The 22,766-nt window shown below is 36.7% G+C and overlaps 1 protein-coding gene across 1 annotated transcript; it reads right to left on the bottom strand.

The window, feature by feature from the left end:
- Positions 1-2,870: 2,870 nt before the first annotated feature.
- On the bottom strand, positions 2,871-7,949 carry LOC131901419 (vomeronasal type-1 receptor 4-like). Its single transcript, XM_059252599.1, has 3 exons — positions 7,754-7,949; positions 7,052-7,123; positions 2,871-4,206 (listed from the first exon to the last, which is right to left on the bottom strand). The coding sequence occupies exon 3, from the start codon at positions 4,035-4,037 to the stop codon at positions 2,871-2,873; it is 1,167 nt and encodes a 388-aa protein (XP_059108582.1). The 5' UTR covers positions 4,038-4,206; positions 7,052-7,123; positions 7,754-7,949.
- Positions 7,950-22,766: the final 14,817 nt, after the last annotated feature.

Genomic DNA, 22,766 nt, shown 5'->3' with positions numbered 1-22,766 from the left:
ATAATATTGTTGGATCCTAACTCTTGGTGCAGGTTTGTAGTATGTAGCCTTTATTATGCTGAGGTATTATATTGCACAAATCCTAAATGGTCTTATGATAAATATCTGGAGCCAGACATTGGAGTAAATGCTGAAAGATCAGAGAGACAATGGAACCAACCACTAGATAAACTTCTCACCATTACCCAATCCTCAGGCCAAATGGAAGGCCAGATACTATCTCCACGTAGCCTTTGACTGAATGCCTCTGAGTCTAGTTCCTGTCTCCTTATGCCTTATTGGCCTTTCTCTGCCCAGCCATTTCACTTCCTCCCTAGTGCTGGGATTAATGGTGTGTGTGCTTCCCAAATACTGGTAGCAAATGCATGAGATTTTAAGAACTGGTATTAAAAGCATGTGACTCCCAATTACTGAAATTAAAAGTAGGTGCAATAACTTCCTGGTTCTGTTTCTCTGCTACACTGAATCAAACTCATGTAGTCAAGGGTGGTTTTGAACTCACAAAGATCCTGATGAATCTCTGCCTCCTGAATACTAGGATTAAAGGTGTGTGCCACCACTGTCTGGCCTCTATGTTTAATCTAGTGGCTGCCTCTGTCTTCTGATCCTCAGGCAAATTTTGTTTGATATGCAACATATCACCACAGTTTTATTGGTGTATCTCTTGACACTTCATGGCATTTATGGGAAAGGAATGTTGGGTTTTGTTAAAGGTATTTCTGACATCAGGGATGGCAAATGGGATGTTTCCATCAAATCAATTCCCTCATTGTTCAGACAACACCATGGGAGCAAAGGGAGGAAGAGTGTAAGGGCCACATGGGATGCATGACATCAGGAGAACAAGGCCCTCTGTACCAACTGAGCAAAACTCTATGGACTCACTGACATGGAAGCCACAAGCATAGGGACTGCACACATCTCCATCTAGTCCACTGCATAGAAATTATAGCTTTCAGTTTAGCGTATTTATGGGCCTCCTGAGTATATGAATGAGTGTGTTTGTTTTGTCCAACCTCGACGTGATATATTTTATCTCATATTTTGTCTTGTCCTTTTTTTGTTATATATCTGAAGACTGTTCTTTTCAAATGACAGAAAGGAAGTGGATCAGATTGGAAGGGGAGATGGTAGAGTGAAGAGAAGCTGTAATCAGGATATAGTGTATAAGAAAACAAACTATTTTTTAATAAAAAAGAAAGAATATTTTGTGATTTCCATCTTTTAGTCCATCTGTGTGATGTACTACATTGACTGGTGGCCATAGCTTAGCCATTCCTATATCTTTGGATAAGTTGTGATACCATTTTATTTTAAACTAAAATCACTGTATTGTTTTTATTTTATTTTATAATTTAATTTAATTTTACATATCAGCCACGGATTCCCTTGTTCTTCCATTTCTCTGTCATTGGGCAATCCCTGTGTCTTCCTTGGGGTCCTGGTTCAGCCATTAAAGGCTAGGCTTACAACCAAAAATCACTGTATTATAATGAACTCACGAATAAAAGAGCTACGATGAGATAGTCACTCAAATGAACACTTGCTCAGACCCAATTTCTTTATATTTCAATTTAGTTTTATACAGTTAGAATAGCTATACTGTAGCCATAGAGCTTCGCTTAGGATTTTACACCGTCACTATCAAGTCTATTTTTATGCCTTTATCCACTGCAGAATAAGAAATTGGCAGAGTTGAAGACAGAAAAATAACTAACTTGATATACTCTCACATAACTACCTTACTGCCACTTTACCTGACATTACCTTTTTGGGTCTCCTTTCTAAGTGTCATAATAAAGTTAAACTTACCTACTTACATGTAAACATTTGAACCATATAGGATAAGATCTGCGTATGAAGTAGATGACGTGAGTTTCTTTTTGAGTTGGTGTTACCTGGTTTAATACTATTCATTAAAAGTCCATCAAACTTCCTACACTTTTTGTGATTTCTTCTATCACTGTAGTTCAATAATAGTCTATTTTATATATGAAAACACATTTGATTATGGATTTATCTGTTTATGGATATATAGCTGGGCTGAATTTCCTCGATATAATAAATACAGCATCAGTAAAAATGGATTTGCATATATCTCTGTGGAAGTATATGGAGTTCACAGGGTATAGGCCCAGAAGTAGATTAGCTGTGTCAAATGGTAGTTCTTTTTTAGTATTTTAGGAACTTCCAAACAGACTTCTATAATTTCACTATTAATTGGCTTCCAATCTATTGATTAATCCAGCATTTCAGTGATTCCAAACCAGATAACAATAAAGTAAATTTACAGACTAATCTCCCTGATGTACATAGATGAAAAATTTCTAAAACATGTTGACATATAAAATTCAAGATAACATCAAAACCATCATTAATTTCCATTGATCATATTTTTTCACTAAGCGGTAAGGGAAGATGCTCTTTTCTGAGACCTTGTTGAGGATTATTGCTATAAGCTTTGCAAGCCAACCTGATTGCCTCAAATGCAGCTAAAAGCAGGGTATTTGGGAAGCTATGGCTGAAGAACTTTTCTGGTACTGATGCAGGCTAGAGCTGTTGTGAATGGACCAGGGACTCCTGAAGCACAACTTCATAGTCAGCCATGATTTCAGTTTTCTTTACCATTAGACTGTAAGACCCATAAGCTGTCTGTGAAATAACCAAGCTCTCAGGATGTCCTAGAGAATGAAAGTGGGAAGAAAGGCGCCTTCATTGAGAGGATTTTGCTAGCTCTTTTGTACATCAGCTAGACAAAGGGAAGCCTAGCAGGGGTAAGTTGAAAAGTAAGGTAGTCCTCTTACAATGGGATAAGCTCATGTAGGCTGCTAATTAAACCAGCTGACAAAACTACCAATTTATCACTTTGGTTAATTGTTAAAAGACAAGACACTAACTCCTTCACTTTCTGTACTGATATTGTGATGGAGATGGTAAACACCTGGATACCACAAAAAAATATCATTTACATAATTAAAATAAGAATTAAAGATTTTATTCCTTATCCAGGCCAAACTGAGTCTAGGAACCACAGAATAACAATTTATAAGAACAAATGGTGCAAAACAGGGAAAACCTAGAGAAGTGAGGATATTGATGTTCACCAGCCACCAGCTGTGAATATACAAAAGAGCTACACAGCCTTGTAAGATGGAGGAGAGAGTATAAAAAGCCAGAAATGTAGACACCAGGGCCAGGATCCTCTGGGTGGCTTTGGACTCAAAAGAGATTCTACTGGAACCTCGAGTGCTACGGATGTGTTGAATCCTCTGTTTGTGTCTGTACAGAATGACAATCATGTAACCACTAGACCAGGCCATGAGCAAAGAAAAGAAGATTTCAGGGCACACCACCAGTGCTGAATAGAGTGAATCATTGATATCATTACTCTCTACAGTGGAACAGTATCCAAAATCTCTTTTTCTTGTCTGATTTTTACTATTCCTTTCAATAAGTGGGTACACAGGAAAAACGACATTTATCAACATGTATAAAACCCAGAGGAGGGCAATGGAGCAGCCAATGTACTTTGAAGCTTTGATTTTTTGATCCTTACAGCAACATTCCTTGTGACTGATGGTGATGGCTTGGAAAACACTCAAGAGGCAGGTGGTGCCAATGGACACAGTCCTGCCCACTCTCTGAATGTACAAAATTAATTTGCACCCAAGATCATTTAAAAACTGCTTCAACCCAAAAGCTGCCACTGTATTTGGCACTCCTGAAGAGAGAATGATCAAAGCATTGGCGGTGTTTAGGTGCATGCGAATCAAATCTGTGGGCTTTAGTTTGCTCTCTCCATAGTGAACTAGATAGTAGTAGAGAAGAGAAAAATTTCCCAGAATTCCAGCTGTAGTTTGTGACAAGAAAATGATTTTGATGGCCAATTTCCAGAAGTCTATTCTATGACCTGGCATGATTCTCTTTAGACAATAGTCAAAGCCATTTCTCTGGTCAAAATGAATGAAAAGTATTAGTAATACAAAGATATACAGAGAAACTAAATCAGAATGTTCCTTAGGTCTCAGGAGTAACATCCCAGCCTAGACTACAGAACAAGAATTTCTCAAAGTTAATGCCAGAAAAAAATATTACTTACAATGTACACTATTGTAAGGTGTCAAAATGCCTCAGCACACATATATGTATTGTTGACATGCCTTCATAATCATTGAATAGGCAGCATTATGGGTAAGGATATTTGGCCTGTGATAAGCAATGGAAAGTGAGAGCCAATAATATCAAGCAAGATATAGGACAACAAAAATATACTTATATTTTCTAGACTTTGTATAAATGCAGTCAATTTCAATATCCATAACCAAACTGAAAACCATCAATTCTCACAGTATATCTTATCTAAAATTAAAAGATGATTAATGAAAAAGTTATAATATCATCCAGAATATATCTACAGTTATGCATATAGAATTTTGTTAAGAGCATAGAATGTATTCAAATTATGGGTTAAGTGACAGCTTTTATCTTATTAAGTTAAGAGCTAGCTCTTATGAAAAGTCACAACAAATACACACACACACACACACACACACACAAACACACACACATGCACACACAGGTTAGGACTGTAAGAGCATTGGGACATTCAAAGCAATGAAATCCCAAAAATGCTCAACAGAATAATAATAGGCAAAATAAGTCAGCAGAAATGCCAAGGAGATGATCACTATATGAAGAATGATAGCTAATGGGGAAATATTCATTGTCTCTGTTGAAACTATGTCTAGAATAATCAGGTACCAGTCAAAAATCTTGAGTGTAAACAGTTGGTAAGATGGCAGTCCGTTAAACATCCCATCAGTGTAGTGGGAGGAGACTCTCAGGATGCAATACGATTCCTGCAGGAGAATGTGTGTGTAGCCCTCTTAAGTAGGGTGAGATTCCCTTGAAGAAGTAGGACGGAGCAGCTGTGAATCAGTACCAGGCTGAACCAAGAAGCCTCAGGACGGGAGAAAATGCTCCACTTACTGATTTGCTATGCAAAGACAGTTAGCCAGCCAATCAGCAGGACAATCAAGAACTGGGGGAAAATTACCAGTGAATCTTGAAAACTGAAGAAGTTAAAAGAAAGTGCAGAGATGAGCTGAGAACTTAGGAACTACCAGATAGTAGCAGTTTCCTGTTATCAATGCATTGGGATTGGAAATTCCCTAGAAAGTGGCTACATCAGAAAATAGAAAGTATTTTAGTAAGTGAGGTAATATAGGCCAAGAAGGATCAATAGTGTACATTGTGTCTCAATGTTGCTTCTTAGTTTATCATTATTAAAATACATGATTATGTAAGAGTGACTATGTGTGCAGGCCACAAAAGTTAGTATGGAGCCTTTAAGAGGATTAAAAAGAGACTCTATGAGAGACCAGTGAAAATGAGAAAATACAGTGATAACAGCATAGAAGAAAAGTGCCTGGATCACATATGCTGGATAAGGGTGGACAGATGGGAAAAAAAGTGGGATTGGTTCAATCAAAACACTAAATAGAAAAAAAGCTTAAAAGAAACATGCTACTTTTATCTAATTAAAAATTTCTAGCAAAAATACAAAAGAAAATCAAAATGAAAAAAAGTAAAGGAAAATATAGTTGACAATACAAAAGTTGGGTATAATTCTGAGTAAACCAAGAACCTCACGGCCTGGCAATGCCTGTGAATGTCACCACAAACACTCAGAAATCTGGTCACTTCTGCTTATGGAGAACAAATACAAAAAAAAAAAAAAACCCTACATGCCAATAATGTGAGTCCTAAGAATGACAGCCCAAATAAATTTCTTTGTATCATCAAAGAAAAGTGGTGTTTATAATCCACTAATACTCTTGGATGCTTCAACCTGCAGACCACACTCATTTGCCCAGTTACAGTTCTTGATCAATCAATCAATACAGACACAGGATAGAATTCTGCATATCAGTAGGTCCTTGAAATCTTACAGTATTGTTTTGTGCTTTATCTGTTGAGTTCTAAGTGATATTTCCCTTGTGACATTCCCATGAGATGTATGGGTATGAGTTTTGTTTCCTTATTTGAAAATGTACAAATCTCAGACAAAGAAGAAATTGAATTTTGTTTAAGGTTGTTGGAAGAATGGAAGCTGGTGTCTGCACATGAAACTCATGGAATCACAGTTTGAGACTGATATTGCAACAAACATGTTCCAATTTCTGTCAACACTGATGCTGACTGAGAGATGAGATCACTGAAAAGTTCACCAGAACAGTATCACAAACATGTTCTTTATTGATGTTTTTGCTTCTTCTCCTGATGGTCATATACATAGGAAATATGACATTTTTTTTTAAATTTTTAACTTCTTTATTGATTATTTGTGAGTTTCACATCATTCACTCCAATTCTGTTCACCTCCTCATCCCTCCATTTCCACTCCTCACCCTGCCATGCCTTCCAATAAAAGAAAAGAAATTAGGGAAGCAAGCAAGCAGAAAAACAAAAACAAGAACAAAACAAACAAACAACTCTCTTAGCTTTTCCTTCTATCCTACCTTACCAACACCTCTTCATTCATCCTGGTGGCATTGGGGGTCTCTATGTGTCATACATTATATCCCTTTTTTCCTATTAGCATTACAACAAATGTTCAATGCAAGGCATCACTGGTCCGGTTCAAGACCCCTGTACACTATCATCACTGGATTCTCACTGGAAGTCCTCTGGGATATTCCATGGCTGCTCTGAGTCTTAGAGATCCCCCAGTATTGTTTCATAGGATCAGTCTCTTCAAAAGCTGCAGCATGTCCTAAATGGGGTAGATGTTAGGGTGGGCCCGGTTGTTGGCCTGGGTAGTAACTGAGTCAGTCATTCTGGACCACTGGGGCCACCCACCTCAGGTGAGGCAGAGTCAAATCCCCTATACCCATGCCTTCACCATTGGTTCATCCTTGCCCGTGATGTGGGGTTTGGACACCTCTCTGGAGTGCAGGGGTCGACTGTGACATACTTTAAGATACACAATGTTTAACATGTGACAAATGAAAACTCAATATTCCTGGAAGCTTTTTAAAGTTCCACATACCTGGAGTTGTGCTTCATGAGAGTCCAGGAACATTTCTAGGAAAATGATGCCAGTGCTTCTACCTTGTCACATCTGAGAAGATGTAAAAAGGACAAATATTATAGGTAGAATGTGGTCACAAGGGTCACATCCATTGATATGCTGTATTCTACATGAAAATATTATTTTAAAAATTGTAAAGAGTTAAGTGTATAATAGAAAATATAATTTTTGTGAGTTAAATATAATTTATGTATATGTGGAAAACAGCAATGACAATTTATGATTCACTCCTATACTCTCAGTTTGACCTCTTTTTTGATGTTTAAAATTACACAATATGGTCCATACCATTATTTTCACTGTCGAAAACTGAACTTAGACTCAAAACGAATGTGTGCCTCTTTAAATCCAAAAAGTGCTTAGAGGCAGAGTCAATATTGAAGGGATTTGACCATGGCTAGTTTGGCACAAGCATGGTCATCTCAGTCTATGCTAACAAAACCATTTAGGGTGGTACCAAACATGATTCAACCTTCTGTGCAGTTTGTGTTCCTCGTTTTATCTTTGTTCATTTTTTTGGTATTCAGATGTATGTTTCTAGCTTTAAAGTTTTTTTCATCAGGAGGTACTAGAAAGGTTGCTAGTGGTAAGGAAAATGTGTTGTTACTATAAGGGATTTGTGTTTGGTCCCACTGTGACTCCAATTCCATGGGTTCTTACCTTTTAGTGGCCAATGCAGGCACTGCATTCTCAAAGAGCTCATAGTTGATGCAGACACAAACATGCATGCACACAAAATAAAGATAACCATATAAATCTTTTTAGAAATAAATTTTCACTTTGACATGAAGGTTTATCTCATAGGCAATGTCAAGTTCCAGTGCTTCTGCAAAAAAGTGAAGAGCAGTCAGTGTTCTCAGTGCCGTCTAACCCGACAGAAAACTGTCCCATCTCCCAGTTTGATTTCAAAAGTACAAGATGGACATGATGTTTATGATGCCACAAGAAATATGAATTTTTCTCATTACACGGGCAAAGGCTATAGTAGATAAGACAGAGACATTACTAATACTGTTAATATGTACAAAATATGACATGAAACACTAAGATGTAACTAACAAATAATAGCATGAGAAGAATATTAAGTTCCTAAACATTTCTTTTAAATGTGAGCATGTACTTGCTGATTTTTTGTTATTTTTCGTGACTGTGCATCACCACGCAGTTGTGGCTGACCACAAACTCACTACATAGTGCTGTGGGATGGTCTGTATGTCAAGTGTGTTGCTGATTGGTCAGTAAATAAATCACTGATTGGCCATTGGCTAGGCAGGAAGTATAGGCGGGACAAGGAAAAGAATTCTGGGAAGTGGAAGGCTGAGAGAGGGACTCTGCCAGCCGCCATCAGGACAAGGAAGATGTAAGGTACCAGTAAGCCATGAGCCATGTGGCAAAGTAAAGTTTAATAGAAATGGGCTAAATATAAGAGTAAGAGCTAGACAATAACAGGCCTGAGCTAATGGCCAAGCAGTTTAAATAATGTAAGAGTCTGTGTGTTTATTTTATAAATGGGCTCTGAGACTGGCGGGACTTGGTGGTGGGAGCTGGAGAGAAATTCTCTAGCAACAAATGGCGCCCAACGTGGGGCAAGAGTTTCCACCTAAAAACTTAGAAAAAAGATTCTAAAACGGAACTAAAAACAGCTTCCTAATTGTCTCTCTCAAATAAGCGGCAGCTGCCGGTTTGAGCTACTGGCGGGTTCCTAGCGTGCGCTCTCGACCTGCAATATGGTGGGAATGAGGCCTCTGCAAATAACACATTAAGCTATGTGCTGGATTTAGCCTTTGCTAGTACAAAACAAAAAAAAATAAGTTTCTGGGCTACATGCTACTTTGGTAAAAGTGTAGACCCACTATTTCTGAGAGTTACGGCTCCCAGAGCTGGCGGAAAGCGGACCGCCGCCATGTTGGGAAGCTGAGGTGGGCGGAGCCAGCAGCCACAGCTGCTGCAGTTTAAGGCAAGAGATTCACAATAAGACAGATTCAGATGTAATAGTTTACAATATATGTAAAAGATACGTAGGCTTGAAAGAGACAAAAAAATTGATATATAGAGTTATAGAAACAAATACATAGTTTTAAAAAATAAAGTCTTTAAAGAGACAGTAAAGGAAGTATAAAAAATAAGCCACGTAAAGATGACTACCACACAGAGAATCTGGATTATGTTCTCTTTGATATTCGTAACTGCAGAAAAACATTTGATTGTAAAAGCTGTTGAGTTATGCCAAAATGTATATTTTAAAGGTACCTTGACTTCAAAATTTGGATATAAGGATATGTTGCTTTGGAAAAGAGTCTCTGCTCTTGTTTCCACAGAAAGCCAGAGACCATGGATTTGTTCCAGATTAAGATACATCAGGTTTGACCAGCCAAGACCCCCTAAAAGGTCTCCAATGACACCATGGCCCAGATGATTCAACATCCAAAATGGTTTCAAGTCAACTGGCTCAGATATACAGCCTCACGGACTACTCCATGATCCTAAAATTTTCTTTCTGTCTCCAAAAGATACAGCGCCCCCCTCCAGCAGGAAGTAGTAAAAAAAGCTACGCCCAAATTCCCAAATATACCAAGCTGACTTTAGAGATGGAATTGGCTCACTCCCCCTCTAAACCCAGACATATTGCTCAAAAAAAAAAAATGGTTAAGAGATTCTTATGTCCCAAATCAGAAGAGCCCTCTGGTGTGGGACAGACAAAAACCAATATTTTTATTTAAAGCAGGTTGATTATAAATACAATCTCTTTCTAAAGAAAAAAAGGGGATAGTTTAGATATGATAGGATGAAAGGGTAGATTAATGAACCTACTTTGAAAGAGTAACAACTTGTTTAAAATGTTTTACATTGCTACAGATTTTAGTTTATTGATACAAATTTAAACTTAATTTTGTTTTACTGTATATATATTTCTATTCTTGTTTGAGGTATTATGTTTATGTAACTCATTTAAAATTATAATGGATAATTAAAAAATAGATTAATAATTAGTCATCTATGATAATCATATTTGTAGCCATGTTAGTTAAGTCTTCTAGGTATACATAGTTATATTTCAGATAGATAGGTAGTCTTCAAACACTTCAAAGACCTACAGAATATGGCATTTAAAATGTTTTAAAAATTTAGACTTTTTGGACAATGAGACATGTCTGCTCCTGACAGCACCGATTTACTTCAGAGAGGAGGATGGGCATCGAAGACACTCCATACGGAGTTTATCTTCACCTTGACAAAAATAGCCATTTGGGCAAGAAACTGTTCTTGCCTGGACTGCCTGATCAACTGGACATGCAGGACCCATACAAAGGTGACCACTGAACTTTGCTTGACAAAATGGTCCTTCAGGTTCCTGCTTTGCAGAGAAAACTGCCAGACATTCTAGAGGACACAGAAAAAAATGAATAAGAGACTCTAGGCCTGTGGGCTGAAGACAGATGCCCCAACCTTACAAGAGAACTTTGAATGACTGTCCAGGCTGCCAGCTGTCTCTGTCTACCCTACAAGACTCCTAAGAGTTGCTTATATCCTTCTCCATTTCTCAGGTAGTAATATATCCTTCTGAGGTCTTTGATGTGGTTAAAGACTAGATACTTACAATTTTCCTTAGTTATAATAAAAGATAAGTTAGATATAAAACCTTAAACTTACAAATATAAGATAGATAGGATCTCTTCTTTAATATTGTAACTGTAATTCTTGCTTGATAATTGTTTTGTTATATGTAATTTTACTATGTTAAAGTTAAAACCTTCCTTTTTAAGAAAAGAAAAGGGGAAGTGCTGTGGGATGGTCTGTATGTCAAGTGTGTTGCTGATTGGTCAGTAAATAAATCACTGATTGGCCATTGGCTAGGCAGGAAGTATAGGCGGGACAAGGAAAAGAATTCTGGGAAGTGGAAGGCTGAGAGAGGGACTCTGCCAGCCGCCATCAGGACAAGGAAGATGTAAGGTACCAGTAAGCCATGAGCCATGTGGCAAAGTAAAGTTTAATAGAAATGGGCTAAATATAAGAGTAAGAGCTAGACAATAACAGGCCTGAGCTAATGGCCAAGCAGTTTAAATAATGTAAGAGTCTGTGTGTTTATTTTATAAATGGGCTCTGAGACTGGCGGGACTTGGTGGTGGGAGCTGGAGAGAAATTCTCTAGCAACAACATAGATCCTGTTGGGTTCAAATTCACAGAGAAATGCCTTCTTCTGCCTCCCAAGCCTTAGGATGAAAGGTTTTCACCACACATCTGGCTTATTTGCGTATTCTTATATTGATGAATCTATTATGATGATATTTATGATGCATTCAAAAAGAGGAGTGGCATGTGAGATAATAAAGTACAATCTGAATAATGTGAAACTTTAAATATTGGCCAGTGACATATAGCATACTAAATAATAGTTCCACTTTAGTTGAGAGTTAGAACCCTGGAACATTTCTGTCTCCCTTTAGCAATACAGATAAACAGTGAGTGAAGGCATACCATCAGGTTGTGCTTAATAACTGAGTATGATGAAACCAAGGGAAATAACTCAAGATACACTTGGTCCTGGCTGTCCTTGTCTGACACTCTTACTAGACCTCCCCTTCCTTTTTCCTTTTCTAAGTGCAAGAGGTAGAGGCTTTAAAGCAGTCACTGTAGCAATGGCTGTTCAATAAGATTCAGTTTTTGTTTCTATAACCAGATCATAAGTTTAGTGTCATATATGAACTTTTCACTTCACAAACCTAGCACATCCTCCACTTCCCAGGGATGTGTGCTTCTTATATTTCCATTCTAATATTTACTAGGACATGAAACCAAGGTAAATTCAACTAAAATCATAATATTGCAAAGAGATTCTACACATCATGTTAGCTGAGGTGAACTATCACATTGTGTTATTACCACAATCCTTCAGCACATTCACTTATGGGTTGCATTATCCTGTATTACCCAATTTCACCCTTGGTGTGGGTCTTATATTACATTACGAAACAACAGAGACAAGGATAGGAACACTTCATTCTTTCTAACTCATCTTTTGCTTATGCAATTATTCTTGTGCCTTTTTTGTCTATTCCATAGATCTGTTTCTATCCCCAATCCCTTACCAGACAGGAACACTTACTCAGGCCTTCCTTCTTTGAGGACTCTGCCACTCAGACTGAAATACAAAGCACTCAACTACCTTCTTGTCTCTGCAGGATGGTGGGTTCATTGGGCAGATCTACTTTCATTAATAAGCATCACTGGGCTAGAGTTATAACAAGCTAGAGTTCTGTGACTTTGTGACCTCACCTCCCTCCAGAACTGCAATTTTCATTTCAATTGTGGTGGCAATGACAGGGACAGAGCTTGCTTTGGGAGACTAGATCATTTATGAAAAAGTTCACATTGTTAATTAGCAAAGACCCTTTAGATTTCCTTGTGATTTTATCCGAAGGGTTAAGGTGTATTGAAGAGGCACTGAGGTTTTGTGATCACTGAAGGCTGACCAGGGCACATGGGGAAGGTGCTAGAAACTTTGAATTCAGATTTATGAGAAAGTTAAAGAAGCCTCTGTATCTCTTTGGATTCCACACTTCACTGACTTCTTCCAACTCAAACCAACATAATTAATTTTTAGAATATTTATATCATTTACTACTTAAAACATGTGAGTGTTTTATACATGCATGTGTTTTAGTCAAATCTACAAATGCTTATCTCCTTTCAGTTCCTTTTTTATTCTCAGACCACAATTCTTTTCAATTTTCATGTGTTCTTTAATACACACAAAAAAAAAACCCAAAATTAAAAATCAACAAGTCTACTTAGTGAGGCTACTATGTGCCTAGTGGAGTGGCATCTATGGAATCATGAGTAGTCTCTAAATTTAGAAATCTGACACATCCTCTCGCAGAAATCATCGGTGTCCATTAGCTCTTCAGCTAAGAGTGGGACTTCTTGAACACCTCCACTCTACTTGGATTTTTCTAGATTAATCTGTGCAGGTTTTGTGCATAGGGTCACAACAAGTAAATTAACATATGCAAGAGCTCTGTTTCCTTAGAATCATCTATTACCAAAATGGTTCTAACATACTTTCTGCCTCTTTTTTCATGATGATCCTTGATTCTTTGGAGGAAGAGATATTTTATATATATATATATATATATATATATATATATATATATATATATATATATATGTCCCACTTTTAGCTGGACCCTCCAGCATATCTTATTCTCAGTACCTTGCATAATCAGGCAGTACCTTGCATAATCAGGGCCTCTGTGTCAGTCCCCACAGACTGATAAAAGAAGCTTCTCTACCAAGAGTTGAGAGATATACTAATCAATTAAGATAAGAGCTTAGTGGCGAGTTTATTACTATATCCTTTCAGCAGAATGAGATTATTAGGTTTTTCCCAAGTGATGAATCAATCTGACTCTATCTTAAGATTGGTAGCCATCCTGTTACAATATCAAAATAAGTTCATTTCAGTTTACTTTAAAACTCAACTCTCTGGATTCTGGAATTTAACGTGTTTCACACCTTGACTTTATCTTGACCTCCATCCTTTCTCAAATCACAAGAAGATATTCTGCCAGTTAATCTTAAACTAGTATTTGCTCCTGTATTTTGCTTGAAAAGTTCCTATCTTGTCCAATTCCTCAGGCAATCACAAGATTATGATTTTCCCATATAAAAGAAGTCTAGACATTTATCTGTTGCTGTTCTTCTAAGCTCCACATCAGGCACCACAGCTGCTGGACCAGCTTTGGTGTGCACAGAAGTAAAACTTGATTAATTGGATCAAAATTATGGCTGGGCAGTAGTGATGCTTGCCTTTATACCAAGAACTTGGAAGGCAGAGGCAGGTGAAGGTCTTTAGTTTAAAGCTAGCCTTGTCTTCAGAGGGAGTCCCAGGACAGCCAAGGCTACACAGAGAAACCCTGTCATGAAAAACGAAACCAATAAAAGCAACATCATCAACAAAATTTGGGTTAATGTCATTAAATACATAATCTTGTCCCTGATAGCACCTCAAATCATGGGTTTCATCATGCGAAATGGATCTTCATCCTTCCTGAAGTTGTTAGTTACTCTCATGATGTTCACGACCCTATTGTGCCAGGATACTTGTTAGGGTTACTCTGGTACAATCTGTTGTGTTTTTGCGGCACTAGATTACCACCTCCGAATGTGCCCCCAATTCCAGCAGTTTCTCCCATTATTTTCTCCCTTCCTCCCCACAACTTGATCGCTACTGTTCCCAACAGCACCCACTGCCAGTACATGCATGAAATCTATTCTACTTTCCCAGGGAGATCTTTGCATCCTCATTAATTTCACTGTGTTACTTAGCCCCTCTGGGTCTGTGGATGGTAGCCTGATTATTTTTTACTTAACAACTAATATCCATTTATAAGTGAGTAAATACCATGCTATTCTTTCTGCATCTTGATTGCCTCATCAGGATGATTTTTTCAAGATCATTTTTTTTTCAAATTGCCTGCAAAATCCAAGATGTCACTGTTTTTAACAATAAATAATGCTTCATTGCGTGAATGCACAACATTTTCTTTATCCCTTCTTTATTTGTGTGACATCTAGATTGTTTCCAGCTTCTGGTTATTATAAATGAAGCTGCTATGATATAGTTGTGCAAGTGTCCTTGTGACAGGATGGAATATCTTTGGGTATAAGCCCAGGAGTGCTATGGTCTTGAGGTAGATAGATTCCCAATTTCTAAGAAACCAATATATTTATTTCAATAGTGGCTATACAAGTTTGAACTCCCACCAGCAGTGGAGGAGTGTTTCCTTGCTCTACATCCTCAACAGTATGAGATGTCCCTTGTGTTACTGATCTTAGCCGTTCTGACATGTATAAGATAGAGTTTATGAGTCATTTTGATTTTCATTTTACTGATTGCAAAGGATGTTAAACATTTCTTTAAGGGTTGCTCAGCCATTTCAGATTCTACTGTTGAGAATTCTGTTTAGATCTCTACCCCATTTTTAATTGAATTATTTAGTTTGTTGATGTTTAATTTCTTGATTTCTTTATGCATTTGGGGTATCAGTGCTCTGTTAGATGTGGAATTGGGGAAAACCTTTTCCCATTCTCTGGGCTGACTTTTTGTCCTATATACAGCGTACTTTGCCTTACAAATATTCAGTTTCATGACAATTTGTTAATTGTCAAACTTAGTACATGAGCTTTGTGTTCTCTTGAGGATGTTGTAACCTGTGTCACAGAGTTTAAGACTATTCATTGTGTTGTCTAGCAAGTTTGTGCAAGGTGAGTGACATGGATTCTGATACAAACAGATATCCAGCTAGAGGAACATAATTAGTTGAAGGTGCTTTCTGTATCCATTTTATTACCTCTGGATTTTTTAATAAAAAATCAGTGGTCAATAATTGTGTGGATTTATGTCTGGATCTTTGATTCAATGCCATTGATCAACATTTCTGTTTTTATGCCAACACCATGAACTTTTTATTACTGGAACTGTGTATTACAGCTTGATTTCAGGGTTGGTGAAACCTCCAGGAGTTCTTTTATTTCATAGGATATTTTTACCTATCCTGGGTTTTTTTTTATTTTTCCATATGAATATGAGTATTAGTCTTTCATGTTTGTAAAGAACTGTCAGAATTTTCATGAGGATTGCATTGAATCTATAGATTTCTTTTAGTAAGGTGGCCATTTTTACTATGTTAATCTTACTGATCCATAAGCATGGGAGGTCTTTCCATCTTCTGACATATTCTTCAATGTTCATCTTCCAAGTCTTGAAGTTTCTACCATACCAGTCTTTCACTTGCTTGGGTAGAGTTACTGAAATATATTTTATATTATTTGTGTCTATTGTGAAGGGTGTTGTTTCCCTGATTTCTTTCTCAGATCATTTGTCATGATAGGAGGGCCACTGACTTTTTTCAAGTCAATTCTTTTATCCAGACAATTCACTGATGGTATGTATCAGGGGTAGATGTTCCCTGGGAAAATTTTTGAGCTTTCTTATTTAACTATCATATCATTTGCAAATAGCAATACTTTGACTTCTTCCTTTCCAATTTTTATCTTGATCTCCTTTAGTTATTTTGTTGCTGTAGCTAGTTGTTGCTAGATATATATGGAAAAAGTAGACAAGAGTGTGATGTTCCTGATCTAATGGAATTGCTTTGAGCTTCTTTCCATTTGTCTTGATGTCAGCAATAGGCTTTCTGTAAACTGCCTTTATTATATTTAGTTACATCCCTTGTATCCCTGATCTTTCCAAAGGGTTTTGAATTTTGTCAAAGAACTTTTCAATATCTAAGGAGATGATTTTGTGGCTACTTTTCTTTCAGTTTGTTTATATGTTAAGTTACATCGACAGATTTTCATGTGGTGAATGATGTCTGCAATTCTAGGATGAAGGCCACTTGATCATGGTAGATGATGTTTTTGATATGTTCTTGGATTCAGTTTTTGAGTATTTTATTGAGTAATTTTGCATCAATGTTCATGAGGGAAATTGGTCTGTGATTCTCTTTCACTGTTGAGACTTTGTGTGGCTTGGGTATCAGGGTGACTCTGGCCTCATTAAAAGAATTTGGTAATGTTCTTTCTGTTTCTACTTTAATTGCATAATTTGAGGAATTTGGGTATTAGGTCTTCTTTGCTAGTCTGGTAGAATTTTATGTTAAAACATCTGGCTGTGGGATTTTTGTTTGTTTGTTTGGGAGACTTTTAATGAATGCTTGTATTTCCTTAAGGGCTATAGATCTATTTAACTTGTTTATTTTATCTGTATTTAGCTATGTTAAGTTGTTTCTATTGAGAAAAATGTTCATTTCTATTTAATTTTCCAATTTTGTGGAGTATAGGTTTTTTAAGTATGACCTAATAATTCTTTGGTTTTCCTCCATGTCTGTTATGTCCTTTGTTTTGGACATTCTCTGCCTTTTATTTGTTTTGGATAAGGGTTTGCCTTCCTAGTTTATTTTTTCAAAGACCCAATTCTTTGTTTCATTGATTTTTTTATATTTTTTTCTTTAATTTGTTACATGGAGATGTAACCAACCTTCTTATTAAATAAGAAACACAGAACCAATGCAAAGAAGAAAGCCAAGAGGTCAGAGCTAAGAGCTAAAACCTTACTCTTCCTCCTGCGGTGGTCCTACCTCTCCAAACCAGAGCTACTTTCTGTGTTAAAGTCCTTATGTAGAATTTCTGTTCTGCCTTCTCATTGGTTGTAAACCCAACCACATGACCACCTCGTCACGGCCTGTCTGAGTAGACCTACAGGTTTTCCATGATTGGTATTGAGATTAAAGGCATGTGTATCCAATAATGGCTGTATCCCTGAACACACAGAGACTTACCTAGCTCTGCCTACCAAGTGCTGGAATTACAAGCGTAAGCCACCACTGCCCTGCTTTCCTATGGCTTGCTAATAGCTCTGACCCCGGGCAACTTTATTTATTAACATACAAATAACATTTTAATACAAGTAAAATATCACCATATTTCCCCTTTTCTATTTTAATAAAAAGGAAAAAGGAAAAAAGCTTATAACTAACATAAGAAAAACAATATACAAAAGTACAATAACTATATACAATATATACAAGTAATAAATACCTAAACAATGTCTAGTTCATTTTATTTGACAAATTCAGAGAAAATAATTCCATTATCTATCCTATTGTATCTAATTCACTTTCTATCCTAATTAATCTTCAACTATATCTAACTAATCTTCAACTCCCTCAGAGACCCAAGAAGGAAATAATATTAGCTAAAAAAATAAAAACAGGAAGTACATGCAAGCAACTTCCAAAAAATTGTGAGTTGACAGGAACAGCCAGCTGCCTGGACAGTCATCTGAGGTTTCTCTGAAGTGTTGGGGCATTATCTTCAGCCTATAGGCTTAGCGTATCTGACAGACTCATTTTTGAAGTAGAATGTACACAAGGTCAACAGTTCAACCTCACATTGGGTGAGAACAGTCTATATACCAGAAACACCTGAATTCCACTAGTGTCATGTCATGATTCAGGATTTTAAATTCTGGAAATTGTTGATGTTTTTTTGAATTCAGCTGTCCATTCTTCTTGGCTATGTGTGTATGTGGCTTCATCTCAGCATCTCGTTCTTCTCCACACCCCTCTATTAAATGTCATTGTACTATTGAGAGGCATGAGCTTAATTACTCTTCAAGAATAACTGTTTCAGCTACTGTCCCATTGCACATCAGAAGCCATCGGCCCACTGCCTGTTTTTAGTTTGAGTTTGATTATTTCCTGCCTTCTACACCTCTTGGTTGTGTTTGATCTTTTTGTTCAAGAGTTTTCAGGTGTACTGTTAAGTTGCTAGTATGAGATCTTTGCAATTTCTTTGAAAGCACTCACTGCTGTGAAATTTCCTCTAAGCACCACTTTCAATGTGTCCCATAAGTTTGGGTATGTTGTGCATTCATTTCCATTAAATTCCGGGAAGTTTAATTTCTTTATTTCTGCATTGACCCAGTATTAGTTGAATAGGGAATAGTTAATTTTCAATGACTTTGTAGGATTTCTGTTGTTTCTGTTATTGTTGATATCCAACTTTAATCTGTGGTTGTCTGGTAGCATATAGAAGATTATTTCAGTTTTCTTGTATCTGATTAGACTTGCTTTGTGACCAAGTACATGTTCAATTTTTGAGAAGGTTCCTTGAAATGATAAGAAGAGATATTATATTTGTGTTTGGGTGAAATGTTCTGTAGATATTTGTTAGGTCCACATGATCCAAAACATCTGTTAGCTCCAGTATTTCTCTGTTTAGTTTTTTCTGGATGATCTGCCCATTGGTGAGAGTGGGTTATTAAAGTCAGCTATTATTTATGTGTGAGGTTCAACATGTGACTTAAGCTTCAGTAATGTTTCTTTTACAAATGTGTATGCCCTTGCATTTGGGACAATGATATTCATAATTGAACTGTTATCTTGGGAAATTTTTCCTTTGATGAGTATGAAATGCCCTTCACCATCTCTTTTGAATAATTTTTGTTTGAAGTCTATTTTGTTAGATATTAGAATGGCTATACCAACCTGCTTCTTAGGTCCATTTGCTTGAAAAATTTTTTCCCACACTTAACTCTGAGCTAATGCCTATCTTTAACATTGTGGTGTGTTTCTTTTATGAAGCAAAAGGATGGAACCTATTTGCTTATCCATTCTGTTTGCCTATGTCTTTTTGTTGGAGAATTGAGTCCATTCATGTTGAGAGGTATTAATGAACAACAATTGTTAATTCTTGTTATTTTATTGTTGTTGGTTGGGGTGGTGGTGGTTTTGTATGTGTGTGTGTGTGTGTGTGTGTGTGTGTGTGTGTGTGTGTGTGTGTCTATGTGTCTGCGTGTGTCTGTGTCTGTTTCCATTTTGTGCATTTTGCTGGTGTGAGATTTATTTCCTTTGTTTTATGGGTCTAGTTAACTTTATTTTGTTGTTTTCCTTCTAATAACCACTGTAGGAATGAATTTCTGGGTATATATTGTTTAAATTTGACTTTGTTATCAAATATCTTGATTCCTTCCTCTATAGCAATTGAAAATATTGGTGGATATAGTAGTGTGGGCCTGTATCCATGGCCCCTTAGAGTCTCCAGGATATCTGTCCAATCCCTTCTGGCTTTTAGAGTCTCCAATGAAAAGTCAGGTGTAATTCAATCAGGTCTGTCTTTATATGTTACTTGGACTTTTTCCCTTGTAGATTTTAATATGCATTCTTATTCTGCATGTTTAGTGTTTTCATCATTATGTGGTGAGGGAAATTACTTTTCTGATCAAATTTATGTGGTGTTATATAAGCTTCTTATACCCTTACAGGCATGTGCTTTCTTAGGTTAGGCATTTTTCTTCTGTGATTTTGATAAATATAATCTCTGCATTTTCTTGTTCTTCTATTCCTATTATACTTAGGTTTGATCTTCTTATACATTTCCAGATTTTTTGAATGTTTTGTGTTAGTAATTTTCTTAGATTTAATATTTGCTTTGACTGATGAATCTATTTTATTTAATGTGTATTCAACATCTGAGATTTTTCTCCTCCATCTCTTGTGTTCTGTTGTTGATGCTTGTGTTTATAGTTCCTGTTCAGTTACCCAGATTTTCCATTTCCAGAAATCCCTCAGTTTGTATTTTTTTATTGCTTCTATTTTGATTTTTATGTCTTGAACAGTTTCCTTGGCCTGGGTGTTTTTTGTTTACTTTCTTGGCATTATTTAAGAGACATATTTATTTCCTCCAATTCTTTGTTTGTGTTTTTCTGGATTTCTTTAAGTGATCTTTTCATTTCCTCTTTAAGGATCTCTATCATCTTCATAAAGTTGTTTTAAGGTAGTTTTCTTGTGTTTCAGATGCATTGGAATATTCATGTGTTGCTTCCATGGGATATCTGGACTCTGGTGGTACCATATTAACCTGAATGTTGTCATATATACATACATATAGATAGATAGATAGGTAGATAGATAGATAGATAGATAGTGTGTGTGTTGTCAATTTATACACTGATAAGTATATCTCACAATAGAGGAGAGAAGATGAACAGTGTAAAAAAATAGCAAAACAAAGAAAAAAATCTGGTTACAAGTAAAATCCATAGTTTTTCCTACATGAGAAGCTTAATTTGAATACTTTGTCATTAATTAACTTCTCTTTTTCATTTACTCTATCTCCTATCTTTTCTATCATATCCTCTCTCATTTTCTCTCTGTTCTACTCTTGTTTTCCTCTCCTCATCTCCCCTCATCTCTTCTTTTCTCTAATTCTCCCTGTATTGCTCTTGCTACCCAGGGATTCAGCACTTGCTACCCAAGTACTGGGATTCAGAGATTCCTCTTCAGGGAAAGAGGGCTGAAGTACAATAATGAGCTGTAGAATTTTCATCTATGGATGATTTCCTGCTTTAACTTGTCAGCAACCAAGTTCACAGAATGTCTGCAATCCAAATGTTGCTCCTCATTCCAAGCCATCAACCTTTTTATACATTTATCAAAACAGAATGTGATGGAGGTTGCAAGGATACATCCATGTCTATAAGCTAGTAAGGTATATGAGATTAAATTCTCATACTAATTGGTTATCCATAATTCTATAGTCTTCACTGACTGTGTTCTAGGGAAGACAGAGATACTCAGATGGCCTGAATGCTTCAGAGTGTGAAGTACTACCTTGGCTTCTCTGGACTTGAAAGGCACACAGTGCCCCAGGATCCATGGACTCTACTCTCAAAGTCTTTTGATGCATTCCTGTCAAGGAGGCTATACCAGGCATACTCAAGGATTCTCTGGAGAAGACAAAAGTTGTTGTCACAGCAGTAAAATGCAAAAAGGACAGTAAAAACCATGGTAACTGGAACATTGCCAGGATGAGGGAGAAAACATCATTTTACTTTATTTTTATCTTTGTGAATGTTCATTGTATATGAAACTGTGTCACAGTAGGGCTTTTCATATAACATTATATTTCACTGAGTGCATTTCCCTCATACTCTTTAACTATCCTCTTTGATATGTGTAGGTGTGCGTGATATATGATATATCATATGATATATAGATATGATATATTATATATAGATGCAACCATAATTTTATGTATTCATATAAATCTGTGAACAAACAAAATGTGTGAGTATTTTTTTCTTTTCTTTCTTTTCCTTTCTCTTTTCTTTCTTTCATTCTATTATGTTTTGAGACTAGGTCCTTCTACATTACTCTTGTTGTACTGAAACTCAATACATAGGCCAAGCTGGCCTTGAACTCACAGATCTGCCAGCCTTGTATCCTGAATACTTGGGTTGAATGTATGTGCCACCATACCAATTTTGTAATTGTTTTGTCCATGAAAGATTTTATTAACTTAAAATAATTCTCTCTTTCATCCATTTTCCTCCAAGTAACACTGCTTTGTCCTAGTTAATGCTTGAAAGAAGTAATTGGGGACAAAGTAATAAACTGTGTCTTCTGCTCCTATGTCGCAGGAATCTTAGAAGCTCTTATTAATAAAATTAAACCTGAGGACAGTTATTGGGGTGAATGCTGGAAGATCAGAGAAGCAGAACAAGCCACAGCTACTTCACCTTGCCAATTCCTCAGCTAATCCTGTTTCCTCAGACTGGAAGCCTCTCAGTCCTCATCCAGAATGAATCTCAGCTGAATTGCTGCTCAAAAGCCTGAAAGCTTAACCAGCCAAATGCTTCTAGTTCCTGGTCTTCACACCTTATATACCTTTCTGCTATCTGCCATCACTTCCTGGGATTAAAGGCTCACTTCTTGGGATTAAAGGCATGTGTCACCATGCCTGGGTGATTCCAATGAGGCCTTGAACTCACAGAGATCTAGAGGGATTTCTGCCTCTGGAATGCTAGGATTAAAGGCGTGAGTGCCATCATTTTCCAGCCTCTGTATCTAGTGGCTGTTCTTTGACACCAGATAAGTTTATTAGGGTGCACAATATTTTGGGTGCACAATACCACCACATTTCCCCTTTTTTTGACTAAAATTTAAAAAAGCTTATAACTAATACAAGAAAAACTATCCAATAAGTATATACAATATATACAGTCAAGAATTACATTAACGATGTCGAGTCCATTAACATTTGACAGATTCAGATAAAGAACTCCATTATATATATTAACAATGTCCAGTCCAGTAACATTTGATAAACT

Source organism: Peromyscus eremicus, chromosome 1 (genome assembly GCF_949786415.1).
Source record: "Peromyscus eremicus chromosome 1, PerEre_H2_v1, whole genome shotgun sequence".
NCBI lineage: Eukaryota > Metazoa > Chordata > Mammalia > Rodentia > Cricetidae > Peromyscus > Peromyscus eremicus.
This window is presented reverse-complemented; position numbering and strand designations above follow the sequence as displayed.